At 34.9% G+C, this 23,468-nt stretch overlaps 1 protein-coding gene across 2 annotated transcripts in view; it reads left to right on the top strand.

Moving 5' to 3' along the window:
• Positions 1 to 21,564, top strand: part of LOC108208776 (protein ACCELERATED CELL DEATH 6) — a 29,480-nt gene extending 7,916 nt beyond the window's left edge. For both annotated transcript variants that reach the window (XM_017379302.2, XM_017379303.2), the window contains exons 3-4: positions 20,019 to 20,572; positions 20,766 to 21,564. In XM_017379302.2, coding sequence (XP_017234791.1) covers positions 20,033 to 20,572; positions 20,766 to 21,422 — 1,197 coding nt within the window. In that variant the 5' untranslated portion in view covers positions 20,019 to 20,032 and the 3' untranslated portion in view covers positions 21,423 to 21,564. The remainder of the gene's footprint in view (positions 1 to 20,018; positions 20,573 to 20,765) is intronic.
• The last annotated feature ends 1,904 nt before the right edge of the window (positions 21,565 to 23,468 follow it).

The raw sequence follows: 23,468 nt of genomic DNA, 5'->3' as shown, positions 1-23,468 counted from the left end.
TGTCGGTTGTTCACCAACACGACTCTCAAAATCAGGCCTAGGGTTAATGCTAACAATCTCGGGTGGAGTTTCTCATTTTGAACAGATGTCGTTCAATTCTCCTAACAACTCCTCCTTGGTCAACTCTTTCAACGACTCATGATATTCCCTTTTGTTCTTTTGGTTGACTCTGAAATCCTCGTTGAGAAGAGACTCAATCTCACTATCCTCAAAACTAGACCATGTGACAAACTTGTTGACCACATTGACCCCCATTGGTTGTCCATAAAGCTCATTGGGTTCTTTTCCTACGTTGAAAATGTTTAAGTCAATGGTCATGTTTCCAAATGTGAGTTTCATTGAACCATTCCTACAATTGATTAAGGCATTGGATATAGCAAGAAAAGGTCGTCCTAAAATGATAGGAATTTGGTTCTTAGGATTTAGACGGGTGTCAAGAACAATAAAGTCAACGGGAAAGATAAAGTCACCGATTTTGATCAACACGTCCTCAATAATTCCCTTTGGAATTTTAATAGAACGATCGGCAAGTTGAAGGGTCATATTGGTGGTCTTGAGATCCCCTAATCCAAGGGTTTGGTAGACCGAGAACGGATGAAGATTCACACTCGCTCCTAAATCAAGTAGAGCCTTATCCACGAAAGTATTGCCTATGACACAAGAAATTGTAGGACAACCGCGGTCCTTATATTTCACGGGAATTTGATTCGAGAGAATCGAGCTTACTTGCGAGGTCAAAAATGCTTTCTTAGGAACATGGGTGGTTCTCTTATGGGTACACAAATCTTTTAGACACTTAGAATAAGAAGGAACTTGTTGAATGGCATCTAAAAGAGGAATGTTTATCTTGACTTGTTTGAAAACTTCTAAGATTTGTTCCATTTTGGCCGATTGTTTAGGGCGAATGAGCCTTTGTGGGTAAGGAACCCTTGGCTTGTAAACTTCTTCGTTGGGCTTTTGAGAGATGGGCCCAGGACTAGGTTCACTCAGAGACTTACGGACTCTAGAACATTCGGGCTTATCATAAATAGTGCTAGGCAAAGAAGGGTTTAATTTAGGAATCGACTCCTCATTTTCATTTACTTGCTCACCAACTTTGTTATCCACTTGATTTCCCGACCTTAGAGAGTTAATCGCATTAACATTCTCGTGGGGTCTTTGATTGAGAGGAAACTTAGGATTGACCTCGGGTTGACTTGGAAACTTGTTCTTCTCTCGCTCACACAACGTGCTAGCTAATTGACTCAATTGGGCCTCTAACTTAGAAACGGCTTGCACATTAGAATGCAAAAGTTGCCTATCTTGGGTTAGGGTTGTCATGAAAGTTTGTTGAGATTGAGTCAAATTAGTTTGAGATTTCACTAAGGCTTCCAAACTCTTTTCCAAAGAATTAAGACGTTTATCCGAAACATTAAAACCGGGAGGATTCAACGGGGCTTGACTCGGGTTTTGATAATTAGGAAAAGGACTAGGATTGGGCCTTTGAAAATTGGGTTGTGGAGTTTGAACATTTTTCCCTTGGTTCCACGAGAAATTCGGGTGATTCTTCCACCCGGGGTTGTAAGTTGGTGCAAACGCGTCATTCTTAGGATTTTGGAACATAGCATTTACTTGCTCAAACTCGTGCGAAGGTTGGGTTCCGGGATTTTGAAAATTATAATTAGGGAACATGGACATTTGTGGGGGAGATTTACTAGTTTCTAAAGCTTCGAGTTTCCTAGTTAGGGTAGCTAATTTGGCATCGATTGCCACATTGTTTCCTATCGAGTGCAAACCCCTATAGCTAGACGACTCGATCGACTTTTTGGGTTCCCTAGTTGACTCCCACAACATCGTCTTTTCCGTTAAGTCCTGGAAAAATACCCAGCCTTGGTCCTCATCTTTCTCCATGAATTTGCCTTGGCACATAGACTCTAATAAAGCGGTGGTTTAACTATTTAAGGCCTCGTAAACAATTTTGCAAAGTCTCCATTTCTCTATTCCATGGTGGGGGCATTGTGATAGGAGATTTTTAAAACGATCAAAGAATTTCCAAAAAGACGCATTTTCCCTTTGATGAAATTGATTTATTTCATTTGTAATTCGAGTAGTCCTATGGTTTGGAAAATACTTTTTAAGAAACACTATCACAAACCCCTCCCAAGTGGAAATAGAATTAATAGGAAGACTATACAACCATTTTTTAGCGTTTTCTTTTAAAGCGAAGTTGATTAGTCTAAGCCTAATGGAGTCCTCACTCAATTGTTGGAGTTTTTGTAAACCACAAACCTCCTCAAATTCTTGAATAAAAAGGTACGGATCCTCACCTTCACTCCCTAAAAACTTAGGCAACATACTAATTAATGTGATGTGCCTTAATCTCGAAAGTATTCCCATTAACGGGAGGAAGGCTGATGCACGATGGTTGAGCGGAACGGGACGGGTAACAACGGTCTTTAAGAGACAACGCCATGCTAACTATCGGTTCTGGAACTTCTAGGGGTTCGGAGTCCGAAGAGGACGAAGAAGGAATTTCGATTATCGGTCTAACTAATCTAGACGATTCGTTCCTAACCCAAGTAGTTCGCATAAACTAGATAGTAAACACGTAGCAAATAAGTGCTAAAAATTAAAACACACAAAAGAAAGGGTGTAAAAGGGAAAAGAAAAACCTAATTTTTTGGTTTCCTAATAAAATGACTAGACCTTGCTCCTAACTGTAAGGACCACCAAAAACTCGATAAATCAATGATTATTCGGACCGGTTTGGCCAGTTTGGAGCAGGCATTGCCAAGAGGCCAATCTCCGCGCTTAGACACCAAACCTTAATCGGCCAGGTAAGCTTTCGCTAGCCTTAGACACCGAAGAGTCGGAATAATTAAAGATTACCTCGTCTTTTAGGTACCTTCCCAATTGAGCGCGAAATCCTAGGGGCTAACGTCTAATTCAATTTTATTAAAAGGCTAGGGAAATGCAAATGAAGAATTAAATTGTTGTGGGCCAAGAAAAGAGTGATGAAATCCCTTCCCTTATCTTATGAGTCGTTATGCCCTTAAGATTTATTTGAATAATGCTCCACGCAATGAGATAATAAAAGCGGTAAACAATTATGGATGCTTCTACACTACGTGTTCTAATATAAAGAAAAGAAGAAATTAACGTACCTTGGGGTCCTCCACAGCGATCACCACAATTATAGGTACGAAAATTTAAAAACAAAAAATTAAAATCTAGATGATGTGCTCCTAAGTGATTAAATGCATGATGCAACACATGTATTTCTAACTAATATTTTTGGATTTTAAAATTTTTAATTTGTTTGTGATTTTCAATTTTCAAATTTGTTTGTGATTTTCTAAATAGAGACGAAAGATAAAGGTGGAGAGATACAGTTACCAAAGCAAGCTTCCAAATCCGAGCAAAATTTGTCCACTTTACTCCATGATTCCTGAATATTTCTCCAAATTCCTCGAAATAAAAATAAAAAGTGAGAAACAAACTAATCCGAAAGATTAAAAATAAAGGTGCGAAAAATTAATTATAGTCCCCAGCAGCGGCCCCAAAAACTTGATGTGCTAGAAATAATACCTTTAAATCGCAAGCGCACGAATACGTTATAGTAATTTAAAGATTCGTCCACAGAGATTAAATTATTTTTTGCAATTCTTTAATATTAACCTAGGCGGATTAGAACATTTAAGTGCTGAAAATGGCTTTATCTAAATTAAATCTAAAGTAGTAAAATGAATTTGAGAAACATTCCTTGGAAAATCAAAGTAAATTCCAAATTTCATTTATAAATTTAGTAAATAATGCAGCTTAATTCGATTAAAAACAAAATGAGCAAAGATTGCGACCAGAAGAAAACTAAAACCAATACTTGAGCTAGCAAATAAATCGGCTGGAAAAAAATTCAAAGCAGTAAATAAAGAACTCCATACTCAACCAAAAATCAGTGCCCGGTCCAAATGAAAACGCAGAAACTAGAACAAAATACGACTCAAACACAGCAAGCCCAGATTAATGACTCAGCAAAACACGAAACAGAGTAGCAAAAACCCAGCTACTCGATAAATCAGTTCATTGACTCGATTGCAACGGACTCGGAAAGAAAACAACTCAGCAGCAAAGCTACTTCTAAGCTCCAATTTACACGGCCAAACTCGATAGACTAACAGCGAAAACTCAGCAGAACTCGATAACTCGGACAAATAAATTAACTAACGCAGAACTCAGACCAGACTTCAAAGAAACCAACACAAACGAAGTGATTCAGATCAAAAACCAGTAAAAGGCATCGAACAAACAGCAACGACAAACGCTTGACTTGGACTCGGTGTAGACTCGACTTAATCAAAACGAAGAACAAAACAGAGGGCAACTCGTGACTCGGTGCTAACTTAGAAACATTCAGAAACTCAGCAAAACCAAGGACGAAACTTAGCGAGGAACATAACAAAGCAACAGAACTACAGAACAGACTCGAAATAAAGAAACACAGAAATCAAATACTCGGTAACTCGGCCCTTGAACCAACTACACTCGGTTTGGTGACTCGGAGCGATACTCGAACTCAGCTACATGACTACAAAATCGGACTCAACAAATCGAAAACAAAGTAGACACAAAACTCAGTACAAGATTCATTGCATGACTCGGACAGAACTTAGATTCTAAACCTAGCAAATCACGAAACCCAGCTACACGGCGAGTCGACTCGGCAACTCGGTGACAGAACTCAAACACAGAAAACGGGTGGAATCAAAAAGAAGAAACGTAATGCAGTAAGAAAAAGGGAAGAGGGGAATGATGGTGTTTTAATTGAAAAACAGGGGCGAGGGGTTTTGTCTTGGAAGAAAAACAGAGCAGGTGGGTTTTGTTACTAAAACTAGTAGTAAACCAATAGCAAAGCAAAGAGATTCGTTAAAAGAATTTTAACACATATTAATCGCTACTTTGCAACTTAAGTAATAAAATTAAAACTGAAAATTTTGGGCTTTAACATTTAAAACCCTAACACAAATTAATTTTGTGCTAGGATTTAAAAGAGCTTTAACGACTAATTTAGGCAATCATAAAATCTACACTAAACTAGAAGGCTTCTCCCATTCCCAAAAGCCCTTAGGCATATGGTGGTACTAAGAAGAATATGCCACAAGGAGCAACAAAATAGAGACAATACAAGATCAAGCTAAAAGAAGATTTGCACTAAAATAAAAAGTGTTTACAAATATGGTATGAAATTGAGAGAACAAAAGAAGATCTAGCACTATACTACCTACCAGCTAGGAAAAGACTAGGTTAAAAAGAAGGTGGTTACAAGTAAAGAGATGGGGGAATTTATAGCTAAAGATTTAGGATTTAGGGGTAGGGTGGCTAAATCTTGTCCATCCATGAGCCTTATGTGTTGGGTAGATTATAGCCCTCCATGTGCCCCCTTACTTGCCAACTCTCTTTGTTTTTTTTCTTCTTTTCTTTTCTTTTTCTTCCTCTTTTTTGCACTTTCTATTCTTTCTTTATTTATCTACAATTTCCTGAAATAAAATAAATAAGCGATTAATATTATGAAAATAAACAAAAGATGGGCACTTAAATATGCAAAAATATGGACTAATCAAACTTCCCCATACCTATCTTTTGCTCGTCCTCGAGTAAAAATCAAAAGAAAAGAAAATAAACTAAGAAAACTAAATGCAAGTCCTAGGCTCCTTTTCGTAGGCGTAACGGGTGATTTTAGGTTCACCAACCCGTTAAACTCGTAGACGATCTCTACAAGAGGAGTTTTGTCTCCTAAGGGTTTACATAAGATATACCCATAAAATCTTCGAGACATTCTAGCAAGCATCCTACTCGACTCTACTCTAATTTCATTGGTGTTAACAAAAAGTGTTTTTAAGGAAAATACGACTCAAAGACTCTTTTACTAATAATCAAGATATAGTTGCCTCTAATCTACTTGATTCGATATAAAAATTTACTAAAAATCCAAGGAGTGTAAGTAATTTAAGGCCTTTAATGGATCCTAATTTTCTAAGAACATTTTCTCTTTTTCAACCAATTTTGAACTGACCAAATCTCTATCGAAACAAATATCTAGCCAAACATCACAAACTCTTATTCTTCTTCTTTCTTTTTTTTTTCTTTCTTTTGTTTCTTTTTTTTGCATTGACTTTATTTTGTCTGTTTTCTTAGGCAAACAATGTTACCCATGTAGCGAGCTTTAGGTCAGTGACTTCCAAACTAAACGGTCTTAGGGCACTAGGTTTTGAAATCCCCCGACGGACTTAATAACTCGAGTAACAAAGGCCACAAAACGAGGCTAGCCAATCTACTTTTGCCCATTTATCTAAAGATTTTATCTATAAAGAACAATGGGTATTGAAGTAGTTTATTTTATTTCATTTTTTTTATTTTTTTTCTATTCGCAAAGGTTCGATTCGACATTGTTTCAACATGTGGGTTCTCTTTCAGATATCGAATAATATCACTAGACAATCTCTCCATCAAAGGTCTTGTGCAAACGTGTGTGCCATCTTGGAATTTAGAGTACAAATCGGTCGATGCAAGTTTCAAAAAGACAACTTTACTCAACTACGTTCAAATTATCTAAAAGACACTACATATATATATATATATATACTTTTCAAAACATGCTAAACACCAACTACTCCTAAAGTTCGAGTGAGGGAAAGACAACTTAGCTAAAAGTATCTCTATTTTTGGATTTTCTAATTTTTCATTTTTAGGGTTTTTCATTTTTTTAAGAATTACACTAAAGCCCTCCCCATACCTGAATCATGCATTGCCCTCAATGTATGCAAAAGGGAGAATTAAAATGTAAGAGTAAAGAGGAAAAATACCTGAATAGGAGATGAAGAGGATTTTCATTAACTACTGAAACACATACACGACCCACGCACGCACACATTTCCTTCCCCATACCTGAACTTCATTAGGGAAGGTTCTAAGAAAGAACCGAATCAACCAATTCCGGAAGGAAAGATGGGAGGAAGCTTCGAGAAAGAGTCAAAATGTGTGCGAAAATTTTGGGGCACGAAGACTTTCTCTAGCACATGACAGTCGTTCACCCCTAAAGGACAAGTGTCACTAATGTTCTCCATAAACCAACTTAATGCTTCTTTATTATCAAGCAAATTAGAGACAATGAAATTTTGGTCATGGGATAAATCACTAGTAACGATGTAAGAAACGACGTCATCCTTTCCTAAGGCGCTATGTGAATGATGGAACAATGAGTCAAATGTCGGTTGTTCACCAACACGACTCTCAAAATCAGGCCTAGGGTTAATGCTAACAATCTCGGGTGGAGTTTCTCATTTTGAACAGATGTCGTTCAATTCTCCTAACAACTCCTCCTTGGTCAACTCTTTCAACGACTCATGATATTCCCTTTTGTTCTTTTGGTTGACTCTGAAATCCTCGTTGAGAAGAGACTCAATCTCACTATCCTCAAAACTAGACCATGTGACAAACTTGTTGACCACATTGACCCCCATTGGTTGTCCATAAAGCTCATTGGGTTCTTTTCCTACGTTGAAAATGTTTAAGTCAATGGTCATGTTTCCAAATGTGAGTTTCATTGAACCATTCCTACAATTGATTAAGGCATTGGATATAGCAAGAAAAGGTCGTCCTAAAATGATAGGAATTTGGTTCTTAGGATTTAGACGGGTGTCAAGAACAATAAAGTCAACGGGAAAGATAAAGTCACCGATTTTGATCAACACGTCCTCAATAATTCCCTTTGGAATTTTAATAGAACGATCGGCAAGTTGAAGGGTCATATTGGTGGTCTTGAGATCCCCTAATCCTAGGGTTTGGTAGACCGAGAACGGATGAAGATTCACACTCGCTCCTAAATCAAGTAGAGCCTTATCCACGAAAGTATTGCCTATGACACAAGAAATTGTAGGACAACCGCGGTCCTTATATTTCACGGGAATTTGATTCGAGAGAATCGAGCTTACTTGCGAGGTCAAAAATGCTTTCTTAGGAACATGGGTGGTTCTCTTATGGGTACACAAATCTTTTAGACACTTAGAATAAGAAGGAACTTGTTGAATGGCATCTAAAAGAGGAATGTTTATCTTGACTTATTTGAAAACTTCTAAGATTTGTTCCATTTTGGCCGATTGTTTAGGGCGAATGAGCCTTTGTGGGTAAGGAACCCTTGGCTTGTAAACTTCTTCGTTGGGCTTTTGAGAGATGGGCCCAGGACTAGGTTCACTCAGAGACTTACGGACTCTAGAACATTCGGGCTTATCATAAATAGTGCTAGGCAAAGAAGGGTTTAATTTAGGAATCGACTCCTCATTTTCATTTACTTGCTCACCAACTTTGTTATCCACTTGATTTCCCGACCTTAGAGAGTTAATCGCATTAACATTCTCGTGAGGTCTTTGATTGAGAGGAAACTTAGGATTGACCTCGGGTTGACTTGGAAACTTGTTCTTCTCTCGCTCACACAACGTGCTAGCTAATTGACTCAATTGGGCCTCTAACTTAGAAACGGCTTGCACATTAGAATGCAAAAGTTGCCTATCTTGGGTTAGGGTTGTCATGAAAGTTTGTTGAGATTGAGTCAAATTAGTTTGAGATTTCACTAAGGCTTCCAAACTCTTTTCCAAAGAATTAAGACGTTTATCCGAAACATTAAAACCGGGAGGATTCAACGGGGCTTGACTCGGGTTTTGATAATTAGGAAAAGGACTAGGATTGGGCCTTTGAAAATTGGGTTGTGGAGTTTGAACATTTTTCCCTTGGTTCCACGAGAAATTCGGGTGATTCTTCCACCCGGGGTTGTAAGTTGGTGCAAACGCGTCATTCTTAGGATTTTGGAACATAGCATTTACTTGCTCAAACTCGTGCGAAGGTTGGGTTCCGGGATTTTGAAAATTATAATTAGGGAACATGGACATTTGTGGGGGAGATTTACTAGTTTCTAAAGCTTCGAGTTTCCTAGTTAGGGTAGCTAATTTGGCATCGATTGCCACATTGTTTCCTATCGAGTGCAAACCCCTATAGCTAGACGACTCGATCGACTTTTTGGGTTCCCTAGTTGACTCCCACAACATCGTCTTTTCCGTTAAGTCCTGGAAAAATACCCAGCCTTGGTCCTCATCTTTCTCCATGAATTTGCCTTGGCACATAGACTCTAATAAAGCGGTGGTTTGACTATTTAAGGCCTCGTAAACAATTTTGCAAAGTCTCCATTTCTCTATTCCATGGTGGGGGCATTGTGATAGGAGATTTTTAAAACGATCAAAGAATTTCCAAAAAGACGCATTTTCCCTTTGATGAAATTGATTTATTTCATTTGTAATTCGAGTAGTCCTATGGTTTGGAAAATACTTTTTAAGAAACACTATCACAAACCCCTCCCAAGTGGAAATAGAATTAATAGGAAGACTATACAACCATTTTTTAGCGTTTTCTTTTAAAGCGAAGTTGATTAGTCTAAGCCTAATGGAGTCCTCACTCAATTGTTGGAGTTTTTGTAAACCACAAACCTCCTCAAATTCTTGAATAAAAAGGTACGGATCCTCACCTTCACTCCCTAAAAACTTAGGCAACATACTAATTAATGTGATGTGCCTTAATCTCGAAAGTATTCCCATTAACGGGAGGAAGGCTGATGCACGATGGTTGAGCGGAACAGGACGGGTAACAACGGTCTTTAAGAGACAACGCCATGCTAACTATCGGTTCTGGAACTTCTAGGGGTTCGGAGTCCGAAGAGGACGAAGAAGGAATTTCGATTATCGGTCTAACTAATCTAGACGATTCGTTCCTAACCCAAGTAGTTCGCATAAACTAGATAGTAAACACGTAGCAAATAAGTGCTAAAAATTAAAACACACAAAAGAAAGGGTGTAAAAGGGAAAAGAAAAACCTAATTTTATGGTTTCCTAATAAAATGACTAGACCTTGCTCCTAACTGTAAGGACCACCAAAAACTCGATAAATCAATGATTATTCGGACCGGTTTGGCCAGTTTGGAGCAGGCATTGCCAAGAGGCCAATCTCCGCGCTTAGACACCAAACCTTAATCGGCCAGGTAAGCTTTCGCTAGCCTTAGACACCGAAGAGTCGGAATAATTAAAGATTACCTCGTCTTTTAGGTACCTTCCCAATTGAGCGCGAAATCCTAGGGGCTAACGTCTAATTCAATTTTATTAAAAGGCTAGGGAAATGCAAATGAAGAATTAAATTGTTGTGGGCCAAGAAAAGAGTGATGAAATCCCTTCCCTTATCTTATGAGTCGTTATGCCCTTAAGATTTATTTGAATAATGCTCCACGCAATGAGATAATAAAAGCGATAAACAATTATGGATACTTCTACACTACGTGTTCTAATCTAAAGAAAAGAAGAAATTAACGTACCTTGGGGTCCTCCACAGCGATCACCACAATTATAGGTACGAAAATTTAAAAACAAAAAATTAAAATCTAGATGATGTGCTCCTAAGTGATTAAATGCATGATGCAACACATGTATTTCTAACTAATATTTTTGGATTTTAAAATTTTTAATTTGTTTGTGATTTTCAATTTTCAAATTTGTTTGTGATTTTCTAAATAGAGACGAAAGATAAAGGTGGAGAGATACAGTTACCAAAGCAAGCTTCCAAATCCGAGCAAAATTTGTCCACTTTACTCCATGATTCCTGAATATTTCTCCAAATTCCTCGAAATAAAAATAAAAAGTGAGAAACAAACTAATCCGAAAGATTAAAAATAAAGGTGCGAAAAATTAATTATAGTCCCCAGCAGCGGCCCCAAAAACTTGATGTGCTAGAAATAATACCTTTAAATCGCAAGCGCACGAATACGTTATAGTAATTTAAAGATTCGTCCACAGAGATTAAATTATTTTTTGCAATTCTTTAATATTAACCTAGGCGGATTAGAACATTTAAGTGCTGAAAATGGCTTTATCTAAATTAAATCTAAAGTAGTAAAATGAATTTGAGAAACATTCCTTGGAAAATCAAAGTAAATTCCAAATTTCATTTATAAATTTAGTAAATAATGCAGCTTAATTCGATTAAAAACAAAATGAGCAAAGATTGCGACCAGAAGAAAACTAAAACCAATACTTGAGCTAGCAAATAAATCGGCTGGAAAAAAATTCAAAGCAGTAAATAAAGAACTCCATACTCAACCAAAAATCAGTGCCCGGTCCAAATGAAAACGCAGAAACTAGAACAAAATACGACTCAAACACAGCAAGCCCAGATTAATGACTCAGCAAAACACGAAACAGAGTAGCAAAAACCCAGCTACTCGATAACTCAGTTCATTGACTCGATTGCAACGGACTCGGAAAGAAACCAACTCAGCAGCAAAGATACTTCTAAGCTCCAATTTACACAGCCAAACTCGATAGACTTATCAGCGAAAACTCAGTAGAACTCGATAACTCGAACAAATAAATTAACTAACGCAGAACTCAGACCAGACTTCAAAGAAACCAACACAAACGGAGTGATTCAGATCAAAAACCAGTAAAAGGCATCGAACAAACAGCAACGACAAACTCTTGACTTGGACTCGGTGTAGACTCGACTTAACCAAAATGAAGAACAGAACAGAGGGCAACGCGTGACTCGGTGCTAACTTAGAAACATATAGAAACTCAGCAAAACAAAGGACGAAACTTAGCGAGAAACAGAACAAAGCAACAGAACTACGGAACAGACTCGAAACAAAGAAACACAGAACACAAATACTCGGTAACTCGGCCCTCGAACCAACTACACTCGGTTTGGTGACTCGGAGCGATACTCGAACTCAGCTACAGGACTACAAAATCGGACTAAACAAATCGAAAACAAAGTAGACACAAAACTCAGTAAAATATTCATTGCATGACTCGGACAGAACTCAGATTCTAAACCCAGCAAACTCAGCAAATCACGAAACCCAACTACACGGCGAGTCGACTCGGCAACTCGGTGACAGAACTCAAACACAGAAAACGGGTGGAATCAAAAAGAAGAAACATAATGCAGTAAGAAAAAGGGAAGAGGGGAATGGTGGTGTTTTAATTGAAACACAGGGGCGAGGGGTTTTGTCTTGGAAGAAAAACAGAGCAGGTGGGTTTTGTTACTAAAACTAGTAGTAAACCAAAAGCAAAGCAAAAAGATTCGTTAAAAGAATTTTAACACATATTAATCGCTACTTTGCAACTTAAGTAATAAAATTAAAATTGAAGAATTTTGGGCTTTAACATTTAAAACCCTAACACAAACTAATTTTGTGCTAGGATTTAAAAGAGCTTTAACGACTAATTTAAGCAATCATAAAATCTCACTAAACTAGAAGGCTTCTCCCATTCCCAAAAGCCCTTAGGCATATGGTGGTACTAAGAAGAATATGCCACAAGGAGCAGGAAAATAGAGACAATACAAGATCAAGCTAAAAGAAGATTTGCACTAAAATAAAAAGTGTTTACAAATATGGTATGAAATTGAGAGAGCAAAAGAAGATCTTGCACTATACTACCTACCAACTAGGAAAAGACTAGGTTAAAAAGAAGGTGGTTACAAGTAAAGAGATGGGGGAATTTATAGCTAAAGATTTAGGGTTTAGGGGTAGGGTGGCTAAATCTTGTCCATCCATGAGCCTTATGTGTTGGGTAGATCATAGCCCTCCATGTGCCCCCTTACTTGCCAACTCTCTTTGTTTTTTTTTTCTTCTTTTCTTTTCTTTTTCTTCCATTTATTTGCACTTTCTCTTCTTTCTTTATTTATCTACAATTTCCTGAAATAAAATAAATAAGTGATTAATATTACGAAAATAAACAAAAGATAGGCACTTAAATATGCAAAAATATGGACTAATCATCTTGTTCTTATCATAAGCTGCTTTAGAGATGTCCTTGTTGCTACCTTCCTTAAAACCTCCTCATCTGTCTTCCTTGTCCTTATCCCCCTTAGTTGAGGGATCCTCCTCAGAATCTTTAGTACCAGATTTGAAGCTTCGGATAAACTCAAGAACTTTGGCCAGTGTAGTCTCCAAGCTTTCAAATTTAGACATATAAAGAGTGTGATTCCGATCAATTCTGGAAGAGATCGTGCATCAATCTTACCATTCAAGTCTTCCTTAGAAGAAATGGAAGAATCCTTAGCAACTTTCTGCTCGAATGTGGCAAGCTCTCAATCTTTCAACTTTTTGTTCTCAGCTTCCATCATCTCAAGCTGAGCTTTAATAGCAGCAAATTCTTCTTGTAGGAGATCAGTGTCAGTGTGTGCACTCACCTCACGAACACTAAAGGATGTATCACTTTCCTACATGCATGTGTTTCGCTCGGTGTTTGCCTGTCTTCACTCACGTTTAACACACTTCCAGCTATACCTGTATATACTACCAAGGCTCCCTGAGATGAAGTCATCAGTGGTAGTGAAGAAACAAATTGTTCTTCAGATGCCTGTGAAGGCAGATGTTTTTGGACAAACTCAAAGAATACCTGATCCACAAAGAAAGAAGGATAAAAAAAGTTTTCATTCAGCATATTTTCAAAAACTGTGCTCTCAGAAAGAAAGACCAAACAAGTTTTCATTCAGCATATTTTAAATATTCTGGCTTAATTGATAATAAAAAAAAGTTTATTAGAACACGATATATATTAAGGAGACTCGTAGAATAATACCGAACTCGTGATAAAACTCGACTGACTAATCAAACTATTAATATTTCGGTTTTACTAGAATAATAATATATAGTATGGTATAGTATAAATATATAATATAGATTTATGATATTACTTTTAAAGTTATAACACGGAGTAACTAAAAATAATATTAATGTAATCAGTTTAAACATATCATTTGGTTGTATATTAATAATTATATATAATAATATTATCTTTTTTATATGTATGCTGCATGTGTTCTTTCGAAAAAATCGGTTGTTTAGTTAGGAATATGAAAAAGATAATGTGTTTCAGTTAAAAATGGTAGTTGTCCAATGTTTTTTTAAAAAATTGATTTTTTTAGTTAAAAAATATATAAAAGGAAATAATTCAGTTAAAAAGGATAACTGATTATATAAGTAGGCCCATAATTCGGCCCAAGTACCAACTGACCGACCAAACTTTTAATATTTTGACATTAGTTGTATAGTATAGATGTCAACTCTTAATATATGTATATATATTTATATATATATGTAGGCAATTGCTCAAATAGAAACCATATATGTCAACACCCACCTAGGGAACACCCTCACCCCCACTCAATCCACCCCGGGCCCGCTAGGGTCTCGCCAAGGCTCCTTAGAGGCCCTGGACATGCTCTAGACAGTCTTAAAGAGCCAAACCTTGACTCCATCATGGTCTCACAAGGCCCCGACCCGGCCCTATTAGGCCCCACCTAGATCCTGTCTAGGCCCATCTCGGGATCCAATCACGGTCTCAAAACCCGCATCATTCTACTTAATCGCATTGGTTTCCATTTAGTTTTTGTTCTAGTAGTTTGTATTAAAGTAGGACCCTATGTGTATACACACAAACTAATTCAATACAAACTAAATACAAACCAACGCGATTAAGTAGAATGCTAAGGGTTTTGGAGCCGGGGATGGGGCCTAGTATGGTCGGGGGGGCTAGGGGGACCATGGTAGGGCCAAATTTTGGCTCTTAAGGCTGTCTAGAGCCTGTCCTGGGCCTATGAAGAGGCTTGGCAAGGCCCTAGCTGGCCCCGGGTGGATTAAATGGGGGCGAGGCTGGGCCCTAGGTGGGTGATGACGTATAGGGGGTGGGTGATGACATATTGGGGGTGGGTGATGTCATTTAGGTATAGTTTCTCTTGGTTTTATTCTAGTTTATTTTAGTGGTTTGTATTTAAGCAATTGCCTATATATATATATATATGTGTGTGTGTGTGTGTGTGTGTGTGTGTGTGTGTTAATGATCAAATACAAACCATCTCTTAAATACAAACTAAAAACCAATTCAATTTAGTGATATTCTTTTTAGTATTTAATGATATTCTCTTTAGGATTTAGTGACCTGTGTTACAGATTTAGTGAAAATTTTCAGAAACTACTCAGAATCTCTAGATGTGTTTTCGTTGTCGATTCAGCTGGTGGTGGTGGTGGTGGAGATAGTGGATGTGAAGGTGTAGAAGAATATGTGTGTAGGTTGATTTTTTGATAAAAATCGAGGTAAATTATCAAATACCTAAATAACTGATATATTGAATAAGCACCGAATTAAATCACTACCGAATTAAAAACCAAAGTAATTTCAGTTATTACATCGAGTTAAATTTAATATTTCAGTTAAACCCGAATATTTACAGAGAAAATTATTATCAAATTAGAAAAAAATATAAAATAAATAAAATTTATTAAAATTAGTAGTTTCAAACTAAGTTACTAATAATAATATTAAGCTACAATCCAAGTTACTAACACTAATATTAACATCCACAATTTTGTAACCCACAACCCATATTACTTGAAAGAAGAAAAGTTCTATGGAGATTATATTGTTTGGAGGCTTTAGAGACTTAATCACAACCATCCATTTTTTACAATCCTAGGGATGCACATATTTGTCTGCACATTCGTTTCTCTTCGTATCCTGTCCTGCACTTCTAAATCGGTGAACCACAAGCAAAACTCCTAAATCCTGCAGAACATAAAATAATAATTCCATAATATTGGTGTTCAATCACCGAATTCCTAACAAATAGAAATAATAATTGCATACAAAACAAATATGTAGTTGGACATTGCTATGCTTGGCACTGAACTCATCGTTATTGTCCTGCAACGAATTGAATTTATTGCAAGACAAAATAACACTTAAATATATCACAAATATGCGGAACAAATTATTAATACTACATTACTTGAAATGCTGGATAAGAATAGTGTAAATTACAAAGATAGTTTTAAATTAAAACTAAAACTCATGTCGATGATCTTGCAGCAACTGAAGCCATGATATCCCAAGAATCTATTCTACAAACTACAATGTTCTGCAATTGTTGTTTACTAGATATGCAGGACAAAAATATTACCAGAAATGCAGGACAAGAATATTTAATCATGTCCATTAATTGACATATTTTTTAACGGTAGATCTTGTAATCTCTAAGGACTCCAAAATTTGTGGTCTCCATTGAGCTCAACTCTGACTTGAAAAGCAATTACATAAAAAATTACAAAGTATTACTACATAAAATATGAAATAAAAATAGTACAACTCATCACTCATGACTCATTAAAATAAACTAAATTATATTTTTATAAATATATTGTTACTAGGGTCATGTTCCTCTTAGAACGCGTAACCTAAAAACTCTTGAAATCTTCTAGTATCAATAAGTGTTCTGCAACATAACTGCACATGCAAAAAGTGTTGTGTTTATATATTATATTTTAAAATATTTTTGAACACACACAACGATGAAGAAAATATGTATTTATATTTAGATATTGAAAATCTATTTAAGAATTAGGGTTTTATAGCATAACATTAATGATTCTATGGTTCTATTTTAAGAATGAGTTCTTTCTTGAGCGCAATCCATTGTTTACTATTACGATATAAAATTGATAATAATTTATCTTGTTAATATATTTCGATAATTCAAATTTTCCATTATTCGATAAAAATACAAAAAAAATCAAAAGATTACCATAATCGAACTAAAACTGAATTATTTCAGTTCGTTATTGAAAAATATTCATATTTTTATACTTTTTAATGTCTAATCCAAATTATTCAGAGTTTGAAACAAGTTTTGTCAAAATGACCGCAATTAGACTCAAAATCAAATTATGTGCGGTTCACAAAAAGTAACATTGGTATTTTGGAGAAGGGTCTGAGTTTGAATATCAACTAAGAGTCAGCTGAATTTCGAAACACCTCTAATAAATGAATGATGAATAAATAATTATCATATGTATTGTTAAAGAATAAATTAACATGTAATATATTAATATGTTTCTGCTAACTTGATGATAATGTAATAATATAGTAGCAGATGATCGATTGACAGATGATCGATATATCGTCCGATCGACGAGTGACAAACTGATTGTAAACATTTAAATATGTATATGATGTATTAAAGATTTTATACTTTAGTGAGAGGGAACTACAGAAAAAGAGATGACCAAAATTATATACATTATTTTGATTAACTCATTTAAGTATGTTTTTATATCTATACATGTCCTCCAAAGTTTTATTAATGATCGTCAAACATGATCGATCATGTGATTACATCAAATCAATTTTAAATATCAAATTTCAATCAAATAATGTACTAGACAAATCAATATTAATATAAACTTCTCGTATACAAATTATGTTGCGTTAATTCAAGTAGCATAAAAATCTTTTTATATACCAGCTCAAATAAGATATTATTAATATTTTAGCTGATTTTTAAACCAAATTTATAAAATCAAACATATTATAAAAAAAATTAAAAATCAAAATAATAATTTTTAATAATGAATTATAAATATAGGTCTGTGCCTCGCACGGGTTTTTACGATAGTTTAGAATAAAAGGTTAACATCTACCTAACTAGCAGTATTCATGTATTTTATTAATATATATGAGAATTATCAAATATCAAAATAGCAAAATTTGTTTATCATCGTATATTTTTTATTTTAGACCAACTATTATTATAATACTATAAAAAAATTCATATTGGTTAGGATTTTGTAATTTGACGATTACACCATCAACTGAATTATAGCGCTAACAAAACTATTCGTTTCGGTTTCTATAAATCAAACAATTTAATTTAAAATTTAAGGGAAGGTATTCTTGTATATTGTTTTTTCAACTTTATTTTCAGAAATACTACCTTCTCCAATCTTATTTTCAAAAATACTACCTTCTCTAAAATCTTTCAAGTATACTATCTTTTTAAAATTATTTTCCAAAAATACGGTGGTTGCATATGCAACCATATATGCAACCTCATATGCAACTAAATGCAACTGAAAACTGTAAGGTACAACTGATGTATGGGTGCCTCTGGCGGGACCATTAGATTACAATTGAATCAACTGAATACAACCATATGCAACTGAATTCCTGATTTCAAGTTCCAATTTTCAAATGTCATTTTCGACCTTATCCTTGGAATTCATATATATATAATTTTTGAAAATATTTTAGAGAAGGTAGTATTTTTGAAAATAAGATTGGAGAAGGTAGTATTTTTGAAAATAAGATTGAAAACTTGGTTATAAATAAAAAAAAGCCCAAAATTTAACTCTATAAAATCCCTATTATATTTCAGAATTCAAATAAAGAAAGGGTTATACTACTGTGAAAAGACTCCTTTTTACCGGCATTTTATAATGTAACGATTATACCACTAAAAGAATTAAATTTCTAAAAAATTATTTGTGTTGGTTTTTAAAACTCAAAAAAAATTAATTTATTAAACAACTCTATAACTTTCCTATCATATTTCAGAATTCAAATAATAAAGGATCAATATTTATATTATTAGTAAAAATCATATTAATACAAAATTTAATTCTACCCATACCCTTCATAAGATTGCGATAAAAATGAAAAAGCTGGTTATAATTAGCATTTCATGACAAATGCAACTCCATGATCAATGAAGCCACCGTCACTAATATATATATATATATATATATATATATATATATATATTTTGTAAGGTCATCACTATTAATTTTAGTTTTAGAATAATTGTCCAAATTGTAGCTTATTATAACGGATCAAAATATACAAGATATTGTCAAAAAAATTTGATAACTAAAAAATCAATCTTGATTCAAAATTATTTAACTTTATAACTAGTTAGACTTCTTTAAAAAGAATTTTGAAGTAAATTTATTTAACTTAAAAACTCACCTATTAATTTGTTAAACAATTATTAAAATAACTATGACTACAAGACCTTTAAGCACCGAACTTTCTTTACGCATAACATTATATATTACAAGTCTATATAGTTATACACTAAAAATTTTAAATTTTATTAATAATTAAAGATCCTTCAAGTCACCCGATTTTTTCCATCCCTTTAAAAATCATTAAAAAATATATAATGATTTTATCAAGATAAAACATATCATTTTGAAATAAATTCATGTTACAAAATATATTTAATAATAAATTTTTATAAGAAAATCAAAACTTAAAATAAGATCAAATATTTATACATAGAAAGATTTATATATTTAAACTTAAATAAATATATTAAAAGGATTATAATATAATCAAATAAAAAGATATTATATATTTAATAAATAATAAATTTAAAAAATTTAGTTAAAGCCGTGTTTAGCACGGGTCAATGGTCTTAAGCTACTCCCTCCGTCCGAATTGTATACAGTTTCGTTTTTGGATGTACCACGAATTGTATACATTCCAAAGTAGTAAACTTTTATAATATAAAATATCATTACACCAACTCTTTTTTTTTTTTGACTATCTCCATTCTATAATAATATAAACACTATTACACCCACTACTTTCCTCCATTATATCAAATCTATTAATTAAATATAAATAGGTCCCACCATTATACCCACTGTTCATCTAACTTTACTCATTTATTACACAATTTCTTAGTCGTCCCAACCATTTATATACAAATTGCTGGGACAGAAGGAGTAATAAATAAAAAATTTAGAAAAAAAAAATTTAAACCGGTGTTGGCATGATCATAAGATAACATAATCTAACTAATTAGAGAGACAAATTTAGTTTAAAGTGCATTTAACTAAAAATCAAAATTTTGCACAACATTGAGTGACTCACTTGCTAGCAATATCAGACACGACCCGAATCCGACCCGAATCCGATCCAAACGTGCAACTCGATTTACTGATACAAAACCCGAAAGTGACCCATAAATCACCCGATTCATCCGAAATGATCCGAAATTAGATTTTCATTTCTAAAAACTTCAATTTCAAATTTTATTCGATATTAAGTGATTTTGGCTTGACCCGGTTGTTAAATATATTGAACCATATTGATGTCCCTTCTCAGAATCTGTATTAGGCATGGTGCTGGTGGTATATTGCGATCACCGTCATATAAACTTTGCTGATGATCTGGGGTGGACATTACTTCACCATGCTGCATATCACCAATTTGACTCAGTACTTGCTGTCTTAGTATCTGCACAAAAAAGGTTTGGATGCCGATTTGTGTACCAAGAGAGAGTATCGACACCATTTCATGTGGCAGCAGAGAAAGGATATACTTCCACCTTAATACTTCTTATGGAGTTGTGGCCACCTTCGTCTTCAGCAATTCCTGCTGTTAATAGTAAGGGTGAAAATATACTGCACATTGCAGCATTGCGAAGTGACAAGGAGATGATTCGAATGATTTTAAACTATTGTCCACCCAAGTATATCAATGTGATTGTGAATAAGCAGGATGATAGTGGCAATACACCTCTTCATCTGCTCATCGGGCGTGGCTGTTTCGTTCCTGAATTCTTAAAATACAAGGAACTTGATGTAATGGTCCGAAACAAAAACAATTTGACTCCTTTGGACCATTTTTATATTGAAGAAGAAATCATTGCTGATCAGGTATGCACACAAGCTTTATTTTTCCTTTCACTGATTTATTTTTCTAGTCTTGATATAGGCTTCTTGTCTTATAGAGTAATGACCACTACAAAATTGGACCAGTAATGTAAACAGATTTTCAGTACGCTTGTTTAATATATTTATATATGAATGGAAGTTACAAGATATTTTCTCTTATTCGATCCCCCTATAGGCACAAATAAAAATTATGTTGGACGAGATTGTGACTGATCAACACTGGAAGTTTTGGCGTATAAGAAACAAGAGGAAATCATATTCCCGGAAAAGTGGATTGTTCCCAAGCATACGAGAGGCAAAAGATGTGAAATTTGAGACTGTTAAGAAATCCATTATGGACGAAAAGCATCGCAGGAGGAAAAAGGAGCTGGAAAGGTATAAAGAGAGGACCAACACGCAAATCATAGTTACCGCACTTATAACCACGGTAACCTTTACCGTAGGATTTACAATGCCGGGCGGTCTCCGTCAAAGCGGAGAAATTGACGAAGGACTAGTGGTTCTCCGCAAAAAGACCGTTTTTAATGCATTCATGATATCGGATGCATTAGCTTTCCTACTGTCAACATGTTCTTTGTTTCTCTATTTTCTTCAATCTATGTACGAAGATGCTCGCGAAGTTTCGAAACTTAATGCTGCATCAGTTGGGCTCAATATTGTTTCCATTGTGGCAATGATGTTGACTTTCATCACGGGAACGTATGTGGTGTTGTCCCACTCACTAGCCCTTGCCATTACTGTTTGCCTCATCGGTTCCTTCTTTTTTCTGTTCGTCATTGTTCTACTGATCAAGATGGTATATGACCGTCAAGTGAAAAGGAATGAAGACTGAGTATGAAGTTAAATTAAGAATAAATAATTGCTTCAGAATATTTTATCTGTATATAAGGTTCCAAGGCCAGTCTTGTTCTCGCTACGTTCATATAAAAAACAAGATGAGTGTAAAGTGGATGTGTTTTTAATAGTTTTGGTCATCGCAGATTTTGTTTCATTTATTATTAACATTATTTAGACAAATTGAAGGCTGTGGCTCAAAGCAGATGGTAAAGAAGCGGAAACTTTTAAGTGAACCAGGTAGTGCATGAGTGGAGCCTGCAGTAATCTTCTCATTCTGAATGCGAAAGTATTGAAGTAAGACAAAGTTGGATCAGGAAGTGTGAAGAATACATGTATAAAGAAAATTACTTTGTGCTTAATAACATCACAAGACCAGATTCACTCATATTTTATTTACATTACAAAGAAATGGATTCGAAAATTAGCTGCAACGACTGAGAGAGTTCAATTCTTAAAATATACTATTGACTCTCATCATCAAGCTATTTTGTTGGTGCTGCTAGTCCTTTCAAAAGACCAAGAATTCAATAAATCTGCGCCTCACAAACCTTTGTTTTATTAGTCCGATTTCAGCTGACATTTGCACATTAAGAACCAGACTAACGTGTTGTTTTAGCAGCGCTACAGAGAGGTAATGAAACAAATTATGTCTCCAAAAATGGATCAAAATTGTGGATGGCAGAGAAAGTAATCAAATTACGTAAGTTATATAGATGTTCATGCACATCATCCGAACAGGATCTTCTTCATCTTTGATAAGTGACAACTTTCCTAACTTTATTTTATTCAGCATATTTCATCAATTGAAATTAGATACAAGTACTCACTCCTGCATATCTATTATCTATCTATTATCTCAATCTAAAAGTCGGTGATTAGTTACGATTAATCACCGATTAATCCTGTTCCGTAACTCGCCGAACTGATAAAATCTCCGGTGATTGGATTAGTTCCCGATCAATACAATTAATCTCCTATTAATACTTTTTCGTGACCTCACCGATTAAATTCGATTTTCGCTTTTTACAACAAAGATATATATATATAATAGAGAAACATGCCACATTTTAATCTCTATGTGATTTTACTCGACTGCCTTTGTGTACGTCTATTTAGAGCATTTTCCATCTCTTTAATACCAGCTTCTGTTTGCTTGTAAGCTTCTTCACCGCCCTTTCAACCTCTACTCTGAAAACTTGATGCCGTAAAAAAAGTGTACACATTACATGCTCGATGAAATGTCACAACCATATATTTCATCAACGCGGGATTAGTTACCAACACAGTCATACATGATTCGCCGGTTGAGGCTAAATATTACTCTGGTCATGCCATTAACCTATCATATTATGTAATGCCCAGATTATATCCTTTCTTTTCTAATTTATGTAAATTTGGAATCCCCCTGACGAGTTTTCAGAAGATATTAACAAAAAAATGTTTTCTCTTATTATCAGTATCCAAGTTTTCTTGTATTGCATTAGCTTAATTTTGTATCATTTAAATGTCTTTAAGGCAACAATATTAGACCAATTGCAATGATTTTTAACGAAGATATGACAATGATTTCGACCATATTGCAATAATTTTATACAATTTTTGCAACAGATTTTGATGCAATAGCTACAAATATTTTTTTTTAAAATGAACAAACCCCAAAAGAGATAAGCATACATGATGATATAAGGACTTCAAAAGCTGATTTATTTGAGTAGAAAACAACTCGATAATGCACCTGTTTTCAGGAATTAAAGCACAGAGCAATTAAATGATACCAAATATTTCTAACTATCCTTTTCATATCTACTTACAAGGTTTGGGCAGGTTCACCACACTTCTTCAGACATTTAAATGAATCATAGGTTCCCCTGAAATCACATTTCTCAGAGCAACTAGTTGATGGTGAGAGATAGGCTGACCAATATCGACCTATGCCATGCCCATTGATCCATGCTTGACCCTACATTCAGGAGCAAGGACAGTAGACTGGTCACAAACACAAATGTGAGGTTCTGCAGACTTATATTCAGGACATTTAGAA

Source organism: Daucus carota, chromosome 2 (genome assembly GCF_001625215.2).
Source record: "Daucus carota subsp. sativus chromosome 2, DH1 v3.0, whole genome shotgun sequence".
Classification (NCBI taxonomy): Eukaryota; Viridiplantae; Streptophyta; class Magnoliopsida; order Apiales; family Apiaceae; genus Daucus; species Daucus carota.
Note: the sequence above shows the minus strand (reverse complement) of the source record. Positions and strands in the feature narration are given on the sequence as shown.